General features: G+C 36.7%; 2 protein-coding genes across 2 annotated transcripts; one reads left to right on the forward strand and one right to left on the reverse strand.

Annotated features, from left to right (window-relative positions):
• Positions 1-3,269: 3,269 nt before the first annotated feature.
• Positions 3,270-4,217, forward strand: OR5J2 (olfactory receptor family 5 subfamily J member 2). The gene has a single exon (XM_025927932.2). It carries the CDS (start codon positions 3,279-3,281, stop codon positions 4,215-4,217), a length of 939 nt encoding a protein of 312 aa, XP_025783717.1. The 5' UTR covers positions 3,270-3,278.
• Positions 4,218-14,251: 10,034 nt separating this feature from the next.
• On the reverse strand, positions 14,252-15,220 carry LOC112865138 (olfactory receptor 8K3-like). Its single transcript, XM_025928180.2, has one exon. It carries the CDS (start codon positions 15,206-15,208, stop codon positions 14,252-14,254), a length of 957 nt encoding a protein of 318 aa, XP_025783965.2. The 5' UTR covers positions 15,209-15,220.
• Between the last annotated feature and the right edge of the window lie 2,536 nt (positions 15,221-17,756).

Below are 17,756 nucleotides of genomic sequence, written 5' to 3' on the forward strand. Positions count from 1 at the left end.
GCCAATCATCAAATATCTGAGAACATCTGTCACATGTGTGTTCTCCAATTTTCAGTGGTTTTCCGCAGCAGGCTTATTAAAATCCAGATTCCAGTTACAGAGATCGGCGAAAGCGCTCAGGAAAGACATGCCACCAATTTTCCCTTATCAGCCTGATTTTTAGCATCCTCCTATTTCCCTCCATGATTATCTACTTTTTTGGAACAGATATCTAGATATTCTGATGTAAGTGTTTTTTTTTTTTTTAATTTTTTTTTTTTTTCCAACGTTTATTTATTTTTGGGACAGAGAGAGACAGAGCATGAACGGGGGAGGGGCAGAGAGAGAGGGAGACACAGAATCGGAAACAGGCTCCAGGCTCTGAGCCATCAGCCCAGAGCCCGACGCGGGGCTCGAACTCACGGACCGCGAGATCGTGACCTGGCTGAAGTCGGACGCTTAACCGACTGCGCCACCCAGGCGCCCCTCTGATGTAAGTGTCTTTGGGAGGATGTTTATTCTCCAATCTTTCTTAAAACGAATATTCCATTATTTTTGATAACCCCTCATCTCTAGTTTGTACCATAATGCCTAGAGTGTATCATCCATCAGCAAACATTACTTTGGTGAGTGTGAGCACTGACTCTAAGCCGGATTTCAAGCAGGATTTCTTCCAAATCATTCTGCATGTTAAGCCAAGAATAGAGATAGGTGTCCTAACCATCAGAAATTTGCTTGTTTACTGTGTGTGTGTACATTGCTTTTAAAGTAGTAACATTTGTCAGTGTCTTGAACATCTGCATAAAGACAAAGTTCGGGGGAACCTGGGTGGCTCAGTTGGTTGAGCAACCAACTCTTGATTTCTGTCCAGGTCATGATCTCATAGGTCATGGGATGGAGAGCCCTGGGCTCTGCCCTGACAGTGGAGAACCTGCTTGGGATTTTCTCTCTCTCTCTCTCTCTCTTTCTCTTCCTCTCCCCCCTCACAATAAATAAATAAACTTCAAAAAAAAAGAAAAAAGACAAAGTTTGTAACAAGCCTAGAAACCTCTATTTATCATTTAGGTAATTCACTTTTTTTTGAACAGATTTATCTTCAGTTATTGTTCCTATTATATGCTACTGAATTTCAAAAATCTCCCCATCTTTTTTTGATGTTTTCTTAAATTATTAATAGCATTTTAGTTAATTATACACTTTATGGAGATAGAGAAATCATGGGAAAGTGTATATTCCCTTGAGAGACAGTGTCCTAAGTTACTGTAAAACATTCAAGCTGTCATAGATCTCCTTAGAGGCCAATGTCAAGTGTGTGTATATATATAGATGTCCTTTCTGCACAAACTTGTCCTCTTAGAGGAAAAGTATTAAATATGTTAAAACTGTTCATTAGTTTGTTATTCTGCTCCTTGTACATTAATAGATAAAATTTGCCTTCAATTATTTTACCTGGAGTTATCTTTAGATACGTACTATTAATATAATAACTCTGTATATCACATAATTATTAACGGAAACTCTTTTTCACCAATAAAAAAACATGGAAAAGTACACAGAGTTTCTAAAGCTGAAAGATTAAAATATTTTTGGTAAGTTCAATTAGTTTTGTAAGCTTTTTTTCTTTTTCTTTGAATTTCCTCATAATTAGATTAGTTAAAAAATTTGTTTTAAGTCTCGTAGAATCATATGAGTGCTAAGAATATTAGAGATTATGTCATCTAACTCAACACCTTATTCAATTCTGCTTCAGTATCATCTTAAATTTTGCAGAGGATGGGTATCTCTGAATAAGCCCTATAATTGAATTTCTAAATTCCATTTGGAAGTGCTGTGTTTTTAAGTATGCTCATGATGAAAACTGTTTACAATAGACAATCTTTCCTTGAGAAATGTTTTTTAGTTGGTGTTCTGAAAAGAAGAAGCAGACAGTTCCATGAGAATTCTAACCAATGCAACTTTCTGCAGTGATGGAAATGTCTATAATTTCTGTATTGACTACCAGTCACATATGGGTCTTGAGCACTTGAATGAGGACTAGTTCACATAATTTAAATTTAATTCAGTTTCACTTTATGTGTAAATATTTTCATGAAATCACACTGCATAGGATACTTGGGACGTGATAGACTAATGTTATATTCAGTAATGAAAAGTCTGGGCCTAACATCATTTGTTGAAAGCACTCATGCACTGTGGCAAATATATTGATAGTTTCTGAGCAACATTTGAGAAATTGTGAAAATTTATGGGCCAGTAATTTATCAAAGGAAATGTTAAACCATCCATTTACATTTACATTTAAATGCCATTTTAAATAAAATGAGCCAGATATTAAAAATTGGGGAAAGGTAAATTGGTTGACTAAAATATTTTTTTCATGATCTATATTTGTCCACATCTTCCCTTAAAGAAACTCACATAGCAATTGCCTATCAATATATTGCTTATCTACCTACATATCTATCATCTATTACCTATCATCTATCTATCTATCTATCTATCTATCTATCCATCTATCTATCATCTATCATCTATCTTTTATCTAATCTACATCTATCATTTTTCTGTTATATATATCTTACTATTTTTTCTGTAATTTGAGTACTTATTACACACTCAAAGCAATATTTAGCATCTTGCTTGCAATATCTCCTATTTTCTTTTCAATAATCATGTGACGTAGATGTAATTATATGCAGTCTGAGAAAAGATAAATGAGTTTGCCAAAGTCAGTAAGTCAGTAGTGATAAGTGATTTCCTGGGTCTCAGAGTAGGTGATTTCACTGGGGGTGTCCTTCCAAGGGCTCATCAGAAGCCATCACAAGAGGCCAGGGATCCATGCACTTTGAAAAGTATCATGGCACCAGCTTGAAGGTCAACCCCTGCCTTAGATCTTGTAATTTATTTCTTTCATGTCTGAATAAGAAGAGTTGAGACCATAGCTTAAATTTAACTTTGCAAATTCTTTTCACTTGCCATCAGTGTCCCTCATTCTGGTATCACCTTTCTTTCTATTGAGGTGGGCACTATAGAAACAGACTAAAATTTTTGAGAGTCTAAATGCTTTTTCAATATTTTCTTATGGGATAGAATCATAAGTAGCCCTGAAAAAATTAAGAAACAATTTAATAAAGCTCCAGCTATTATAAATGAGTAGACTTAGATTCAGCAAAATGATTTATTTAAAGACACAACTCTAAACATGTTTCTGTTTGTTTTTACTAAATGCCAGACTGTCCTGTTCATTCTAATTCCTTTATTTTTTTTTCATATCAGACTTCAAGATAAGGAATTAACAAATGGCCGAAGAAAATTTCACAGCTGTTACTGAATTTATTCTTTTGGGATTGACAGATAATGCTGACCTGAAAATCATGTTTTTTGTGTTGTTCTTGGTGATTTATGCAATTACCTTGGCAGGGAATCTGGGCATGATTTTCTTAATCCAAATCACTCCCAAGCTCCACACACCCATGTACTTTTTCCTAAGCTGCCTTTCATTTATAGATGCCTGCTATTCGTCTGTTATTGCACCGAAAATGCTGATCAACTTCTTGGTTGTGAGGGAAACCATTTCATTCTCTGCCTGCATAGTGCAGCATTTGTTTTTTGGGGTGTTTATCACCACAGAAGGCTTCTTGCTGTCATTGATGGCCTACGACCGCTATGTGGCCATTGCCAACCCTTTGCTTTACAGTGTAGTCATGTCTAAAAGGAAGTGTGTAGGGCTGGTCACTGGGTCATTCGTAGGTGGAGTGCTCAACTCATTGATACACACAATAAGCTTGGGAAGACTGTCCTTTTGTGGGTCCAGTGTTGTTAGCCACTTCTTCTGTGATGTTCCGCCACTGCTAAAGCTGTCGTGTTCTGATACATCCAAGAATGAGTTGCTGCTCTTAACTTTTTCTGGAGTCATTGCCATGGCTACTTTTTTGATTGTGGTCATTTCCTACATTTTCATTTTTATCACTATCCTGAGGATCAGTTCAGCAGCAGGTAGACAGAAAGCCTTCTCCACCTGTGCCTCTCACCTGACTTCTGTGACCATATTCTATGGTACCTTAAGCTTTAGTTACATTCAGCCAAGTTCCCAGTATTCTGTGGAGCAGGAGAAGGTGGTTTCTGTGTTCTATACACTAGTGATTCCCATGTTAAACCCACTTATTTACAGTCTGAGGAACAAAGAGGTAAAGGATGCTGTGAAAAGGGCCATAGAGATGAAACATTTCCCCTGTTAATTTCAAGTCCCTGTGAATTGTACAACAGTCCACCAGTCCCTTCTTTACTTAACTAACTTTTGCATGAATTTAATTAACTGTAGTTTCTTAGTACAAACCATATATTCTACATACTCATTTTCACATGAGAAAACAAAAGTATTTCTACTTTTGTAGAAAGTGATTGAATTCATAACTGCATTTTAGAACAGATAACAAAGCTTAGCTCATGTGAGATATGTATCTGCATCAATTTTAATAAAATTAATTCAACAAAATTTATTTCATCACTTCCTAGAATTGCGTATTTTCTGATGTTTGGAAAACGGAAAGAAAAAAATAGACATATACTGTTGGAGATATAAAGAATTAGGGGTTCTTCTAAGATACTTAAAAATTATTTGCCCAGAAAGGTAACTGCATACATTTTTCTTTTATTTGTAAAACTTGCATTAAATGTATGTATGTATGTATGTATGTATGTATGTATTTTTTTTTTTCATTTAGAGCGAGACAGCATAAGTAGGGGAGGAACAGAGAAAGAGGGGGGCAGAGGATCTGAAGTGGGTTCTCTGTTGACAGCAGTGAGCCCAATGCTAGGCTTGAACTCACAAACCATGACATCATAACCCGGGTGGAAGCCAAGAGGTTCAGCTGACTGAGCCACCCAGGCACCCCAAAACTTGCATTAAATTTTAAATCTGGGAAAATCTCCCTGGTGACTAAAAAGACAGGTGTTATTTCAAGTGATATTTTCCAAACAGCAGCTACTTGTCTACTGTTCTTCTTAGATATGAGTGACCTCATTTTGAGAAAATGATAGTTACAATCATCAACATGCAATAATGAGCTTTCCCTAAATAATTAATAAATTAATTTTAGTTTTTGCATTTATTCATGTATATTTTGTCCTATGTATATATGCTTATTCAAATATCTGAAACTGTTATTGACCTAAATCCATATATATTATATGTTTTCTTTCTTTATACTCATGAAGGCTTGCTTCTATGCCTTAACTTTCTCTGGAGTGAATAAACCGGTTTCCTGAGTTCCCTGAGCCGCCCTAACAAATGTATTAACCGTGAGGAATGGGGTCATTGGAACCTCTGATTTGGACTCAGCTGGTCAGAGTCACAATAAACAACCTGGTCATGGAGTTGGCATCTGAAGTGGGGGACGGGAGGGGGGCGGGCAGTCTGTGGGACTGAACCCTTAACCCGGAGGATCTGACACTATCTCTGGGTAGAGGGAGTCAATATTGAGTTGAATTGCAGGACTCCTCTCTGCTGTTAGAAATTTCTTGCCACCAGCATCAACAGAGTTAGGCTGGCCATTGCTGCTGCGTGGATTGCAACATAAAGAGAACAGTAGGAGGGCTAAAAGGAAAAGAGAGGAAAACAGGCAGCCAAGACTTGTTTGTGCAATGCCGGGGGCTGTTAGTTCTCACCAACACTATGTGGTGTTCTGGCTGGAAATAGCATAAAGATTTAACTGAGGAAAAAAAATGTGGGAAAACCACATGCACACACACACACACACACACACACACACACACGTGCACATGTGCACACACACACATACACACACTGGAATTTGGGTACAGAATTAGTGGCACCTCCATACAAATGTAATGAGAACTTTCCACTCCAAAGCTTGTTATTTGGTCCATGTTTCTTTCTTTTCTATGTCTTAATCTCTGAAGAGGGAAGCTGGCTGCCCAATGACTACTTTTGAGATTATAACAGGAGCCTCAAGATTTCTGCTTCAGGTATTTCAGTTCTAGTCCCCAGTATAGGATCATTTAAAGACTAATTTAGTAGGGGTGCCTGGGTGGCTCAGGTGGCTAAGCGTTTGACTTCAGCCTAGGTCATGATCTTGTTGTTCCCGAGTTCAAGCTCCTCATCGGGCTCTGTACTGACAGCTCCGAGCCTGGAGCCTGTTTCAGATTCTCTCTCTCTCTCTCTCTCTCTCTCTCTGTCTGTCTGTCTCCGCCCCTCCCCCACTCATGCTCTATCTCTCTCAAAAATAAATAAAACATTAAAAAATTTAAACAAGAGTAATTTAGTAAATTCAAAACCTTCTCTCTTTTTAAGTATCCTCTTTTTCTTCATTCAAGATTTAAAACAAAACGAAAATGCCAAGAAAATACTTCACATACTGGAATCTTACAATTTAGAAAAATTCCATTGAATACATTTAAAAATCAGGTTCTGTAATTTGACACGCACTTACTGGCTTAGTTCGGTAAGTACTCAGTGATTCGATAGTTTTCCTTCATTTAATAATACCAGCCTTTACCATTAACAAACAAAAATAAATCTGAGGGAAATATATTTGCATTCACATTAAATTAAGTACAATTTTGTGTATTTTTGAGTTCTTTAAACATTTCTTTTTAATGTTAATTTTTTTATTTAAAATTTTTTTACATTTATTTATTTTTTGAGAGACATAGAGAGACAGAGTACAAGTTGGGGAGGGGCAGAGAGAGAAGGAGACACAGAATCTGAAGCAGGCTCCAGGCTCTGAGCTGTCAGCACAGAACCCAACGCAGGGCTTGAACTCACAAACCATGAGATCATGACCTGAGCCAAAGTCGGATGCTTAACCGACTGAGCCACCCAGGCACCCCAATGTTTATTTATTTTTGAGAAAGAAAGTGCAAGTGATGGAGGGACAGGGAAAAAGAGGGACAAGGGATCCAAGGCATGTTCTGTGCTGACAGCAGAGAGCCCAATGCCATGTTCAAACTCATAAATTTTGAGATCATGATCTAAGCCAACGTTGGATGCTTAACCAACTAAGCCACCCAGGTTCTTCAATGTATTTTTGAGTTCTACTACTGTGAAGGTCAGTAGATGCAATCTGGGATTCTCAAAGCCCATGAGTCATTTGAAAATATATTCCAATGATTTTATTTTTGCTAGTTCATAACTGACAAGCCAGGCATATTCAACTAGTTAACAAAAATCTCTCTCCATAAACAGGGAAAAACCCCAGGAATTATGAATTTAAAATATATACTACAATCATTCAGAGGGATAATAAGCCAATGCTATAAAGTTATTTCCAACAATGTAATAATAATTATCATAGTTGTAATATTATTAATAATGCATAATGTCAATGCCTATACAGAACATGCATAACTCATTTTATTGCATTTCACTTTATTGCACTTTGCAAATACTACTTTTTTTTTTTTACAACTCAAAGGTTTATGGCAACCCTGCATTGAGCAGTGTATTGGCACTATGTTTCCAACAGCCTCTGCTCATTTTGTGTCTGTGTTGCATTTTGGTAATCTCACAATATTTCAGACTTTTTCATTATCATTATATTTGAACTGCTGCAATCTCATAAAAAAAAGTTAATGGAGGTGAGGTGGGTCGAATAGAGAAATGTTGGCTAACTGCAGAAGGAAGAAGGACAAGGAACTGTATCCGGTCAGCATTTCCTTTTGGATTGCCTCATCCTACTACAACTCCTCCCGTCCTCAGTATTGGATGAAGAGTTGCTTCTTCTGGATGAACAAAGAAAGTGGTTTCTTGATATGGCATCTATTCCTGGTAAATATGTTGTGAAGATTATTGGAAGGGCAACAATGGATTTAGAATATTAGATAAATGTAGTTGATAAAGTCAGGTCAGGGTTTGAGAGGATCTACTCCAATTTTAAAGTAGTTTTACTGTGGGTAAAATGCTACCAAAAAGAATCACATGCTACAGAGAAATTCATCTGAGAAAGAAAGAATCAATTGAGGCAGTGAATTTCATTGTCATCTTGCTTTAAAAAAATTGCCTCAGCCACTCCAGCCTTCAGCAACACCACCCCATCAGTCAGCAGCGACCAACATGGAGGCAACACTCTCCATTACCAAAAAGATTACGACTTTCTGGAAGCTCAGATGATAATGGTTAGTGCATTTTTTGAAATTGAGATATGTACATTGTTTTTTAGACATAATGCTATTGCATACTTACTAGTATAGTGTAAACACAACTTATATAGGCACTGGGGAATCAAAACATTTGTTTCTCTCGATTTAGTGTGATACAGCTTTATTGTAACACTGGCTTTAATGTGGCAGTAATCTGCACTATCTCCAAGGTATGCCCGTACAATATATTGAGTGTTGTCCCGATTCATGTAAACATCCAAAGGCTGCTGACCGCAGTGATTAGACAAATAAAAGGAACACGGTACAACTCAGGAATATCTATCAACCCCATGAAAAGAACCTTCACAGATCAACCTATACAGTTTGTCATCGAAAGAGCTACTGAAAACCAGAGACGTCAACAGAGACCGAGTGGGGAATCTGGGCTTCTTTTTTCCCTCTGGCAGTCATGAGGCAGTTCCTCCTTCCTCTGCTAAGCACTATCAGAGAAAGGTTATTAAACAGACAAGATAAAAGATGATTCGTTGACTTATAATATAAAACTGTTCAAGTTTCAGATCTGTGAAAGACATCAGACCCAAAGGTACACATATTGTATAAATACACTTACAGGAAATGCCCCAATGGATGAAATCAGGGAGGCAGGAAAGAGATTGTTGGTTGCTTGAGGCTGGGGTTTGGAGGTGTTGATGAAGAATGAGGAGTAACTACTAAGTACTAACAGGCACGAGGTCTCTTTCTGGGGTAATGAAAATGTCCTAAAATTGATTGTGGTGTTGGTTGTACAACTCTGTGAATATCCTATAATCATTGAATTGTACACTTGGAATGGGTGAATTGTATGGCTTGTAAATTATGTCTCAATGAGACTGCTATAAAAACAAAAATAGCGACAAGGGGAAGAAAGTCCATTTGTGTGACTATTACTAGATCTGAAATCAGGAGGTTAATCTATGTATAATCCACCTTGCAAGAGACAGAAATCACATTTATCTAATAGGTATTAAATTCTTTATGGTAGACAAAACATGTGAAAGTTTAATGACTTTGTAAAAAATTAAAACTTGAAAGAAATCTTTATAATGTTCTATTTCTAAATCAATTTTTTGAAAATAAATCTCTAATTTCTATGGAATCAAGGTGCACTGTGATGACCAAGGAAAAATTTTATGAAGAGGTAACTTTTAAAAATACCAACATTTTCAGGGGTGCTTGGGTGGCTCTGTTGGTTAAACATCTGAATCTTGATTTTGGATCAGGTCATGATCTCATGGTTCATGGTTTTGTGTCTCACGTTGTGCTCTGCACTGACAGTGTGGAGCTTGCTGGGGATTATCTCTCTCCCTCTCTCTCTGTCTCTCCCCTGCTCATGGTCTCTCTCTCCCTCTCTCTCTCTCAAAATAAATAAATAAACTTTAAATAATAATAATAATAATACTAATAATCTCTCTCAAAATAAATAAAAAAAACTTTAAATAATAATAATTAATAACAACAACAATAATAATAATGCCAAAATTTTCTATGACAGAACAAAATCTGAATTTTTACTTTGTCTACTCTATGGTTGACTGATTTCTATTATTTTGAGCTGTGCATTATATAAATAGGCAGATACCTCTGACCGTATATTTTGTTATTATTTTATTTCATGTGCTATTTGATGAAAGTTTGTTGAGATTTAAAGAATATCATCCAAAGTATTTTAATCCTTATCATGAAAGAAACAATCAAGGTAAGACTGAGTGTAAATATAATATGAATTTCTGCTGAAATATAACACAGTAAGGAATAGGAAGGCACACCCTTCGTGCCTTCCAGGGAGTCACTCACACATACTAGAAATTAGAATAGAGTTTCTCCTGTAATATGACTTCTGAGATTTCTCTACCTCATAGCATTCCTGTTCAGCTCTCCAAGTGGTTCCTCTTTCTCCAGGGAATTCTGAGATACACGTGGCACCAGTTGTCAATTCCCACATCCTTCTTTCCCAGTGGTGCCTTCCTCTAATTAAGAAATCATATGCAGATACAATTTGACATCTGGGAATACTATGATTATTGTAGGTCATTAGATATTTAATGAATCATAGATCGTTCCTTATTCCAAATATAATATCATTTAACTTTCATACGCAAGATTCTCAGTTATCTCTCTCTCTCTCCCTCTCTCTCTTTCTCATATTTTCAGGAGCTCTTTTGATGACAAACTGTGTAGGTTGACTGATAAAGTTTTTTTTTTTTTTTTTTTCATGAGGTGGATAAAGTTATAGCTTGTTCTTTTTATCTGCGTCACCACTGTGCTGAACAGCCTTTGGGTGTTAACATGAATCAGGGCAATATCCAATGCATTCTACTTCATTGGGGAGGTGTTTTTCACATCTTAGTCTATATGAATGGCACACCCTAAAATAACATGGTGCCCAGCCTTCACAACTGCAGGTAATGCTCTACCTTTCTCCATTATATCATTTAGGAATGTTTTTCCCATGCATTTAATGGGTCACTCAACAGATCATGGCTCAAGAAAGAGGGCCATGTTTTTCATTAAAAAAAAAAAGTGATGGACTGTTGAACTTCATGGCTTTTCACTAGCTCTGTTGCACAACAACATCAGAGTCAATATATTCTCTTGACCTTATGTTAATTTTCCAAATGAGTGAAGCTTGGATAAAATTTCAGCAAAGCCTAAGGAGTAGAAGATGATTGAGAATAAATAGTCCCCTTACAGGCCTCCCCCACCCCCCCCAACTTTTTTTTTTTTTTGGAAAGAGTATCTATCTCTTATAGTGTCCCTGGCAGAATTCCTACTACAAGTCACTAACAATGACATTTGGCTTTTTTTTTTTTGTAATTCTGCTTCTCCTTACCTTTTATTTCTCAAAAGGAGTCAAACTTTGAACATAAATATAAAAATATAAACCTCCTTGTTTATTTCTTTTCAGGATGTTTCTGATAACTTAATGCTAATTCTTGCCCTCCTCCAATTTATTAGAGATTTGCTCAGGCTTTGTCCTGCATTCACTTTGTTATGGCTGTCTATTTGAGCAAAATCACCCTTACGAGATGCCTGATTAGGAGCGACTGGGTGGCTCAATCAGTTAAACATCCAACTCTTGATTTTGGCTCAGGTCATAATCGCACGGTTTTGTGACATTGACTCCTGCATTGGGGTCTGGGCCTGACAGTGGAGACTGCTTGGGATTCTTTTACTTCCCCTCTCTCTGCCCCTCCCCCCTCTTTCTCTCTCTCACTCTCTCTCTCTCAAAATGAATAAACATTTAAAAAAACCCCAAATGCCTGATTAATTAATTAATTAATTACTGTGAGTCAGTTCATTTATTTATAATTAACTGATTTTATCGTTCTTGAATTCTTTTTCTGTGCAGACGTGGCTTCCATTATTTTATGAATCTCTCTGCTATTTCTCCTTTTCTAGTCTGACATCAGCTTACGGGAAATTTTACTCTCTGTCATCTCTGGGATGACATCAGTGAAACATAAAAATGACATTAAGAGACAATAAAGGGTACGTCTTAAGGGCATGAAACCTTAGTAATGAACTAGACCACCCAGCTTTGAAGCCTGGTTCTAACACCTAATGAGTTGTGGACTCTGACAGCTTACTTAACCCCTCTGAATCACCATTTTATAAATTAAAAAATAAAAATTCTAATACAATCTATCTCACAGAGCTGTTGTGAGGACAAAATTCAAGACGTGAAGAATGCCTGTCATACAGTACCCAAAGATGAGATAATATTACCTACAAGTCTTTATGACCATCACAAAGATTCCTTTTAAGGACATCAACAGTTTGATAAAATTGATCCTCACATGATACTGTATTATGCAATATAGTTTTTTTCTATTTTGAGACTTTATTTTTTATGAGAAGTTTTAGGTTTAGTGTAAACTTAAGAGGGTACAGAGATTTCTCATATATTCTCTGTCCCAACAAATGCATAGCCTCCCCATGTCCCATTATCCACATTCCCCTGTAGAGAGGTACAGTTGTTACATTTGATGAACCTACACTGATACATCATTTTCACTGAAACTCTATCATTTATATTACAAATCATCCTTGGGGTTGTACTTTTATATTGCTTCAGACAAATCTATAACATCTCGTATCCGCCATTATACTTTCATACAAAATAGTTTTACTGCCCTAAAGTTTTTCTCTCTTCCTCTATTCATCCCTTCTTCTTCCCTAACTCCTGGCAACCACTGATCTTTGTACTGTCTTCATAGTTATGCCTTTTTTCAGAGTGTCGTAGAGCTGGAATCATACTGTAAGTAGTGTTTTCAGATTGGCTTCTTTTACTTAGCAACAGTCATTTATGGTTGCACCATATCTTTCTGTGACTTGATAGATCATTTCTTTTTAGTGCTGAATAATATTCCATTGTCTGCATGTGTCATGGTTTACTTACCCATATACTTACGGAAGGGCATCTTGATTGTTTTGCATTATGTACTTTTCCTTTTTTTTTTTACTTTTTAAAAATTTTGGTTCAAGTTTTTATTAAAATCCTAGCTACTTAATATATAGGGTAATATTGGTTGCAGGAGTAGAATTTAGTGATTCATCACTCACATATAACACCCAATGCTTATCAGAGCAAGTGCCATGATCATGCACTTCTTAAATTTTATTCCAATGAATTATTTTATTCAATGTCCATTGGCTAAACAGAGACTTTATTGCATCATGGTGACCAAAGCAACTATCATTAACTCCTAATTTCAGTAAAATCCCAGAAATACTAAGAAGAATAAAAGTAGGCAAAGGGGAAATTAAAAATAAGCACATGGGAAAGTGTGGAGTGACATAGATTACCTATGCATGAGAGGCAAGATCTGTGTGTCCTTGCCATGTATCCATCCTCATTCACCTTAGAAGTATGACAGAGTTTGGGGCGCCTGGGTGGCTCAGTTGGTTAAGCAGCCAACTTCGGCTCAGGTCATGATCTCACAGTCTGTGAGTTCGAGGCCCGCTTCAGGCTCTGTGCTGACAGCTCAGAGCCTGGAGCCTGCTTCAGATTCTGTGTTTCCCTCTCTCTCTGACCCTCCCCTGCTCATGCTCTGTCTCTCTCTCTCTCTTTCTCTCTCTCTCTGTCAAAAAATAAATAAATACTAAAAAAAAGGAAGTACGGCAGAGTGCAAAAACAGGATTGTTCATTTCCCTTTGCTTCCCACATGTAAGAGAATCAATCAATGCAGGTAAATGGTGATAGTCCATTAACATATGGTGCATAAAAAGTATTGATAAATTTTGGGAAACATCAATCCAAGAAAAGAGAAGCAATACAATTAATTCATTGTAGAATAGTCCTCTTACTCAAGGATACAAAAACAAGTGGAACATATTTTTTAAACATGGGTAATTACTTTTCTTAAAAAAGATAAGGCAATATTATAATATACTAAACCAACAAGCCAGATTACTGAGAACAACCAGTTGAGGGAAAAAGCACAAACTAGGGAGCCCTCAAAACTTTATCTTAATTTGAATATCCTCAGATATCAACCAAAGGGGCTTTGTGAGACAAACCACGGGCCACTCAGATTGCTGGATTGCCAAGTATGTTCAGCCAATAGACTCATAAATTGAGGAGAAGAAAGGGGAATCTCAATGCTTGTAATAAAGGTGTTTGAGCACACTACTATGACCCAATACTTCAAATCATCAGATATCACAGAAACAACCAGTATTAAAATAATTCCAAAACATACCAGGGAAGAGTTTGAAGGCTAACACAGAAGGAAAGGACTTACACACACACACACACACACACACACACACATAGGCACTGCATTTTTACAATATATAGGTGAGAAAGACACAGAAAGACTTGATAGTTTTGTGTTTATGTGTCTCTCTGTGTGTATATCCATCTAACACATTCTACTGTACTATAATATTTACTTGATTTACATACACAATCCACCTTTCTCTTGGAAGGCAGGCAACGTTTTTTACTATTTTGCTCACAAATCAATTTACAACAGTCAGACGTGCCTAGCATACATAAGACAATCTATAAACTGTCTTCAAATATGTTGAACGCATTTGTGTTTCCTCTTTTCTTCGGAGGCACAGAGAGAAAAATTTAAAGTCCATAAGCTAGTTTATAGGAATCATGTTAGACAGTGCATTTTAAGAAAAAAAAAATACATATTTTTTTCCACATCCTTTGTCCTGCATATTTTACATCCTTGTTCCTCAAGCTATAGATCAAGGGATTCAACATGGGGATAACAAGGGTGTAAAATATGGAAGCCACTTTATCAGTGTCAAAGGAATGACTGGACTCGGGTTGCACATACATAAATATCAGAGTCCCATAAAACACTGTGGCCACTGTCAGGTGGGACCCGCAGGTAGAAAAAGCCTTGTGTCTACCCTCAGCTGAGTTCATCCTGACGATGGCTACAAGGATCAGGAGGTAAGACACAATAACTATCAAAAGGGATGAAATCAAATCAAAACCGGCTAAAATCAGAATAATCATTTCAGTTTCATGTGTATTTGAGCAAAGCAAAGATATCAAGGGGAGACTGTCACAGTAGAAATGACTAATGACATTGTAGCCACAGAAGGACGAACTAAAAATCTTTATGGTGACTATAAGAGACACAAATGTGCTGTAGAGATAGAGGATGGCCACCAGCACCTGACACACCCTTTGTGACATGATGACTGGATAGCGCAGAGGGTGACAGATGGCCACATAGCGGTCGTAGGACATTGCTGTTAGAATAAAAAGTTCACTAACAATGAACACAAGAAAGAAAGTGAGCTGTATAGCACAAAAATCATAGGAGATTGTATTTTGATCCACAACAAAATTGACCAGCATTTTGGGTCCTACAGTTGTTGAATAACCCAGATCGGTGAGAGCCAGGTGTCTGAGGAAGAAGTACATGGGTGTTTGTAGCCTGGAGTCCACCTGGGTGAGGATGATCATGCCCAGGTTGCCCACCACTGAGATCATATAGATGATGAGGAAGAGCCCAAATAATGGAGCCTGCAGCTCAGGACGGTCTGTGATTCCCATGAGAATGAATTCATTGATCATTGTTAGATTATGTGTTTCCATGCAGACTTATCAGGAAACCTATTCTGGATAGAGATATCAGCATGGTCAGTAGATTTCATGTACTATCACCTGGGTGAATTTTAGTATGCAAAACTCATGTAAATAAAATACATCCAAACTTTCCAATTTCAGATATTTGAAAATGCAGCCATCTCCCCCAAGGCTAGTATAACATAAACATAGACAGTCAGTGGTCCTCAACTGGAGGCAATTTTTTTGTAACCGAATGTCGTTTTATCAATATCTAGAAGACATTTTGGTTGTCACAACTGGAAGGTGGGGCTCTATGGGCTTGTGATGATTAGAGGTCAGTTTTGTTTCTAAACAGCCTGCAATATTCAATATTCAGTTAGAAATAGCAATAATGCCAAGTTTGAGAGACCAGGATGGTATAGATAGATAAGTAGATAAATAAGAGAGAGAAAAATAGGTACATAGGTAGATACAAAAACATATACGTATATAAATACAGATATAGATATAGACATAGGTACACACAGGAAAATTTTTTTAAATCAAAACTATGTTAAAAATTTGACTGTAACACATAGAAACCATACGGTACAGGGGCGCCTGGGTGGCGCAGTCGGTTAGGCGTCCGACTTCAGCCAGGTCACAATCTCGCGGTCTGTGGGTTCGAGCCCCGCGTCAGGCTCTGGGCTGATGGCTCAGAGCCTGGAGCCTGTTTCCGATTCTGTGTCTCCCTCTCTCTCTGACCCTCCCCTGTTCATGCTCTGTCTCTCTCTGTCCCAAAAATAAAGAAAGGGTGAAAAAAAAAATTAAAAAAAAAAAAAAAAAAAGAAACCATACGGTACAATGTTTTAAAGTTTTCAATTAGTCGTTGATATAATTGCAATTACACAGCGACATTTATAAATTGTAGTTAATACTATAACTTAATATACACGTCAATATATAATCAATTATGTTATACAATTATATAATAAATACAATAAAAATTTAAAATCCCCAATTCTCAAAAATATACAGAACCCACTACTTCGATACATATTCCCATAAAATCCTTTACACCTACAGGTGATACAGGCTGACACGGTTGTCACAATTGGCACTGTGTGTGTGGGCACGTGTATAAATTAAAAAAAAAACTATAATGGATTACAGCTCAGAATTATTTGTCTTTGTGGCATAAATATAGGAGGTAGATTTATATAGATAAGGTCTGTTATACTTCCACTGATGGCATATATGAGGGTTACTCTGGGCCAGTAATCTAACTTAGCTAAAACTCTTTATTCTCATATACAAAACAATACTTCCTTGCGTAGGGCTCTTGAGAGGGATAAATGAAAATTGAATGATTCACTGTGCTGATGCTACTTGAAAATCATGTACGTCGTGTTTGTTTGCTTGTATTATTTTTTTAAGTTTATTTATTTATTTTGAGACAGGAAGAGATAGAGGAGGGACAGGGAGAAGAAGAGACAGAATGCCAAGGAAGCTTCATGTCATCGGACTAGAACTCTGTGTGGGGCTCAAACTCATGAACTATGAGATCATGACCTGAGCCAAGATCAACAGTTGGACACTTAACCGACTGAGCCACCCAGATGCCCCAGTTTTTTTTTTCTTTCTTTTTTTTTTTTTTTTTTTTTTAATGGTAGCACTAACTTAGCTCAAAGCAGGTCTCATCACATATTTGTATGTAAACTCTTCTGGACTATGAAATATCTTCTTTGTCCATGCTATGAGGATGAACAGGTGCAGAATAGGTCAAGTACGATCAAATGCAGCTTAATGCAGGCCCTACCCTGAGCCCTTTCTCCATAACTATATTGGACAGTCAAGGTGCTATTCTTTTAATTACTTGTCTTCTAATTTCCTTAACTGTTTTGACAAAATATAAAAATAAGTTTCTTTTGATATAAATTTTCTTAAAAAAAGTAATCTTCCCCAAGGAACATTTTCATGTCAATTACAGTCATGTACTAACATGCACGTGACAAATCAAATACACTTCATCATGCGAGAACCCAAAGAGATGAGGAAATCTGGGCCCATTGGGAGAATGAGCAGCCGTGGGCATTGTTTTCATATAATAAAGATTCATAAAAAAAAACTCCCTTGGATAAAGAGACACTGCACTTTAAAAAACTGTTTAAAGTTCCCATGGAGGTGAATTAAATGCACTAAAGATGAGATATACATGGATTCTTTGATATTCCTTTAAGTTCTTCTAGACCTTAAGGCCACAGGAACTTCTCCAAACTATAATATAACACAAAACACAGATATACGTTTTAACCAAATAAAAATGTAACTAAATATCCCTAACAATATACAGATTAGGAATATAACAGTAAGAAGGGGATGGCAGATTAAGGCAAGAGAAGTATTAAATTTAAAATATTGCCAGTATGAATACTTCCTTAAGAAAAAAAAATAGAAATGATACTAGATATAATGAAACATACATTGTGACATAATCGATACATTATAATGTAGTTACATTACATACTTACAGCAGTCTCTGATCTATACGAAAATAAAAACATACAAGTGTAAATAAAACATTAGATAAAAAATG

This window comes from Puma concolor, chromosome D1, assembly GCF_028749965.1.
Source record: "Puma concolor isolate L17-30 chromosome D1, mPumCon1.1.hap2, whole genome shotgun sequence".
NCBI classification, from domain to species: Eukaryota; Metazoa; Chordata; class Mammalia; order Carnivora; family Felidae; genus Puma; species Puma concolor.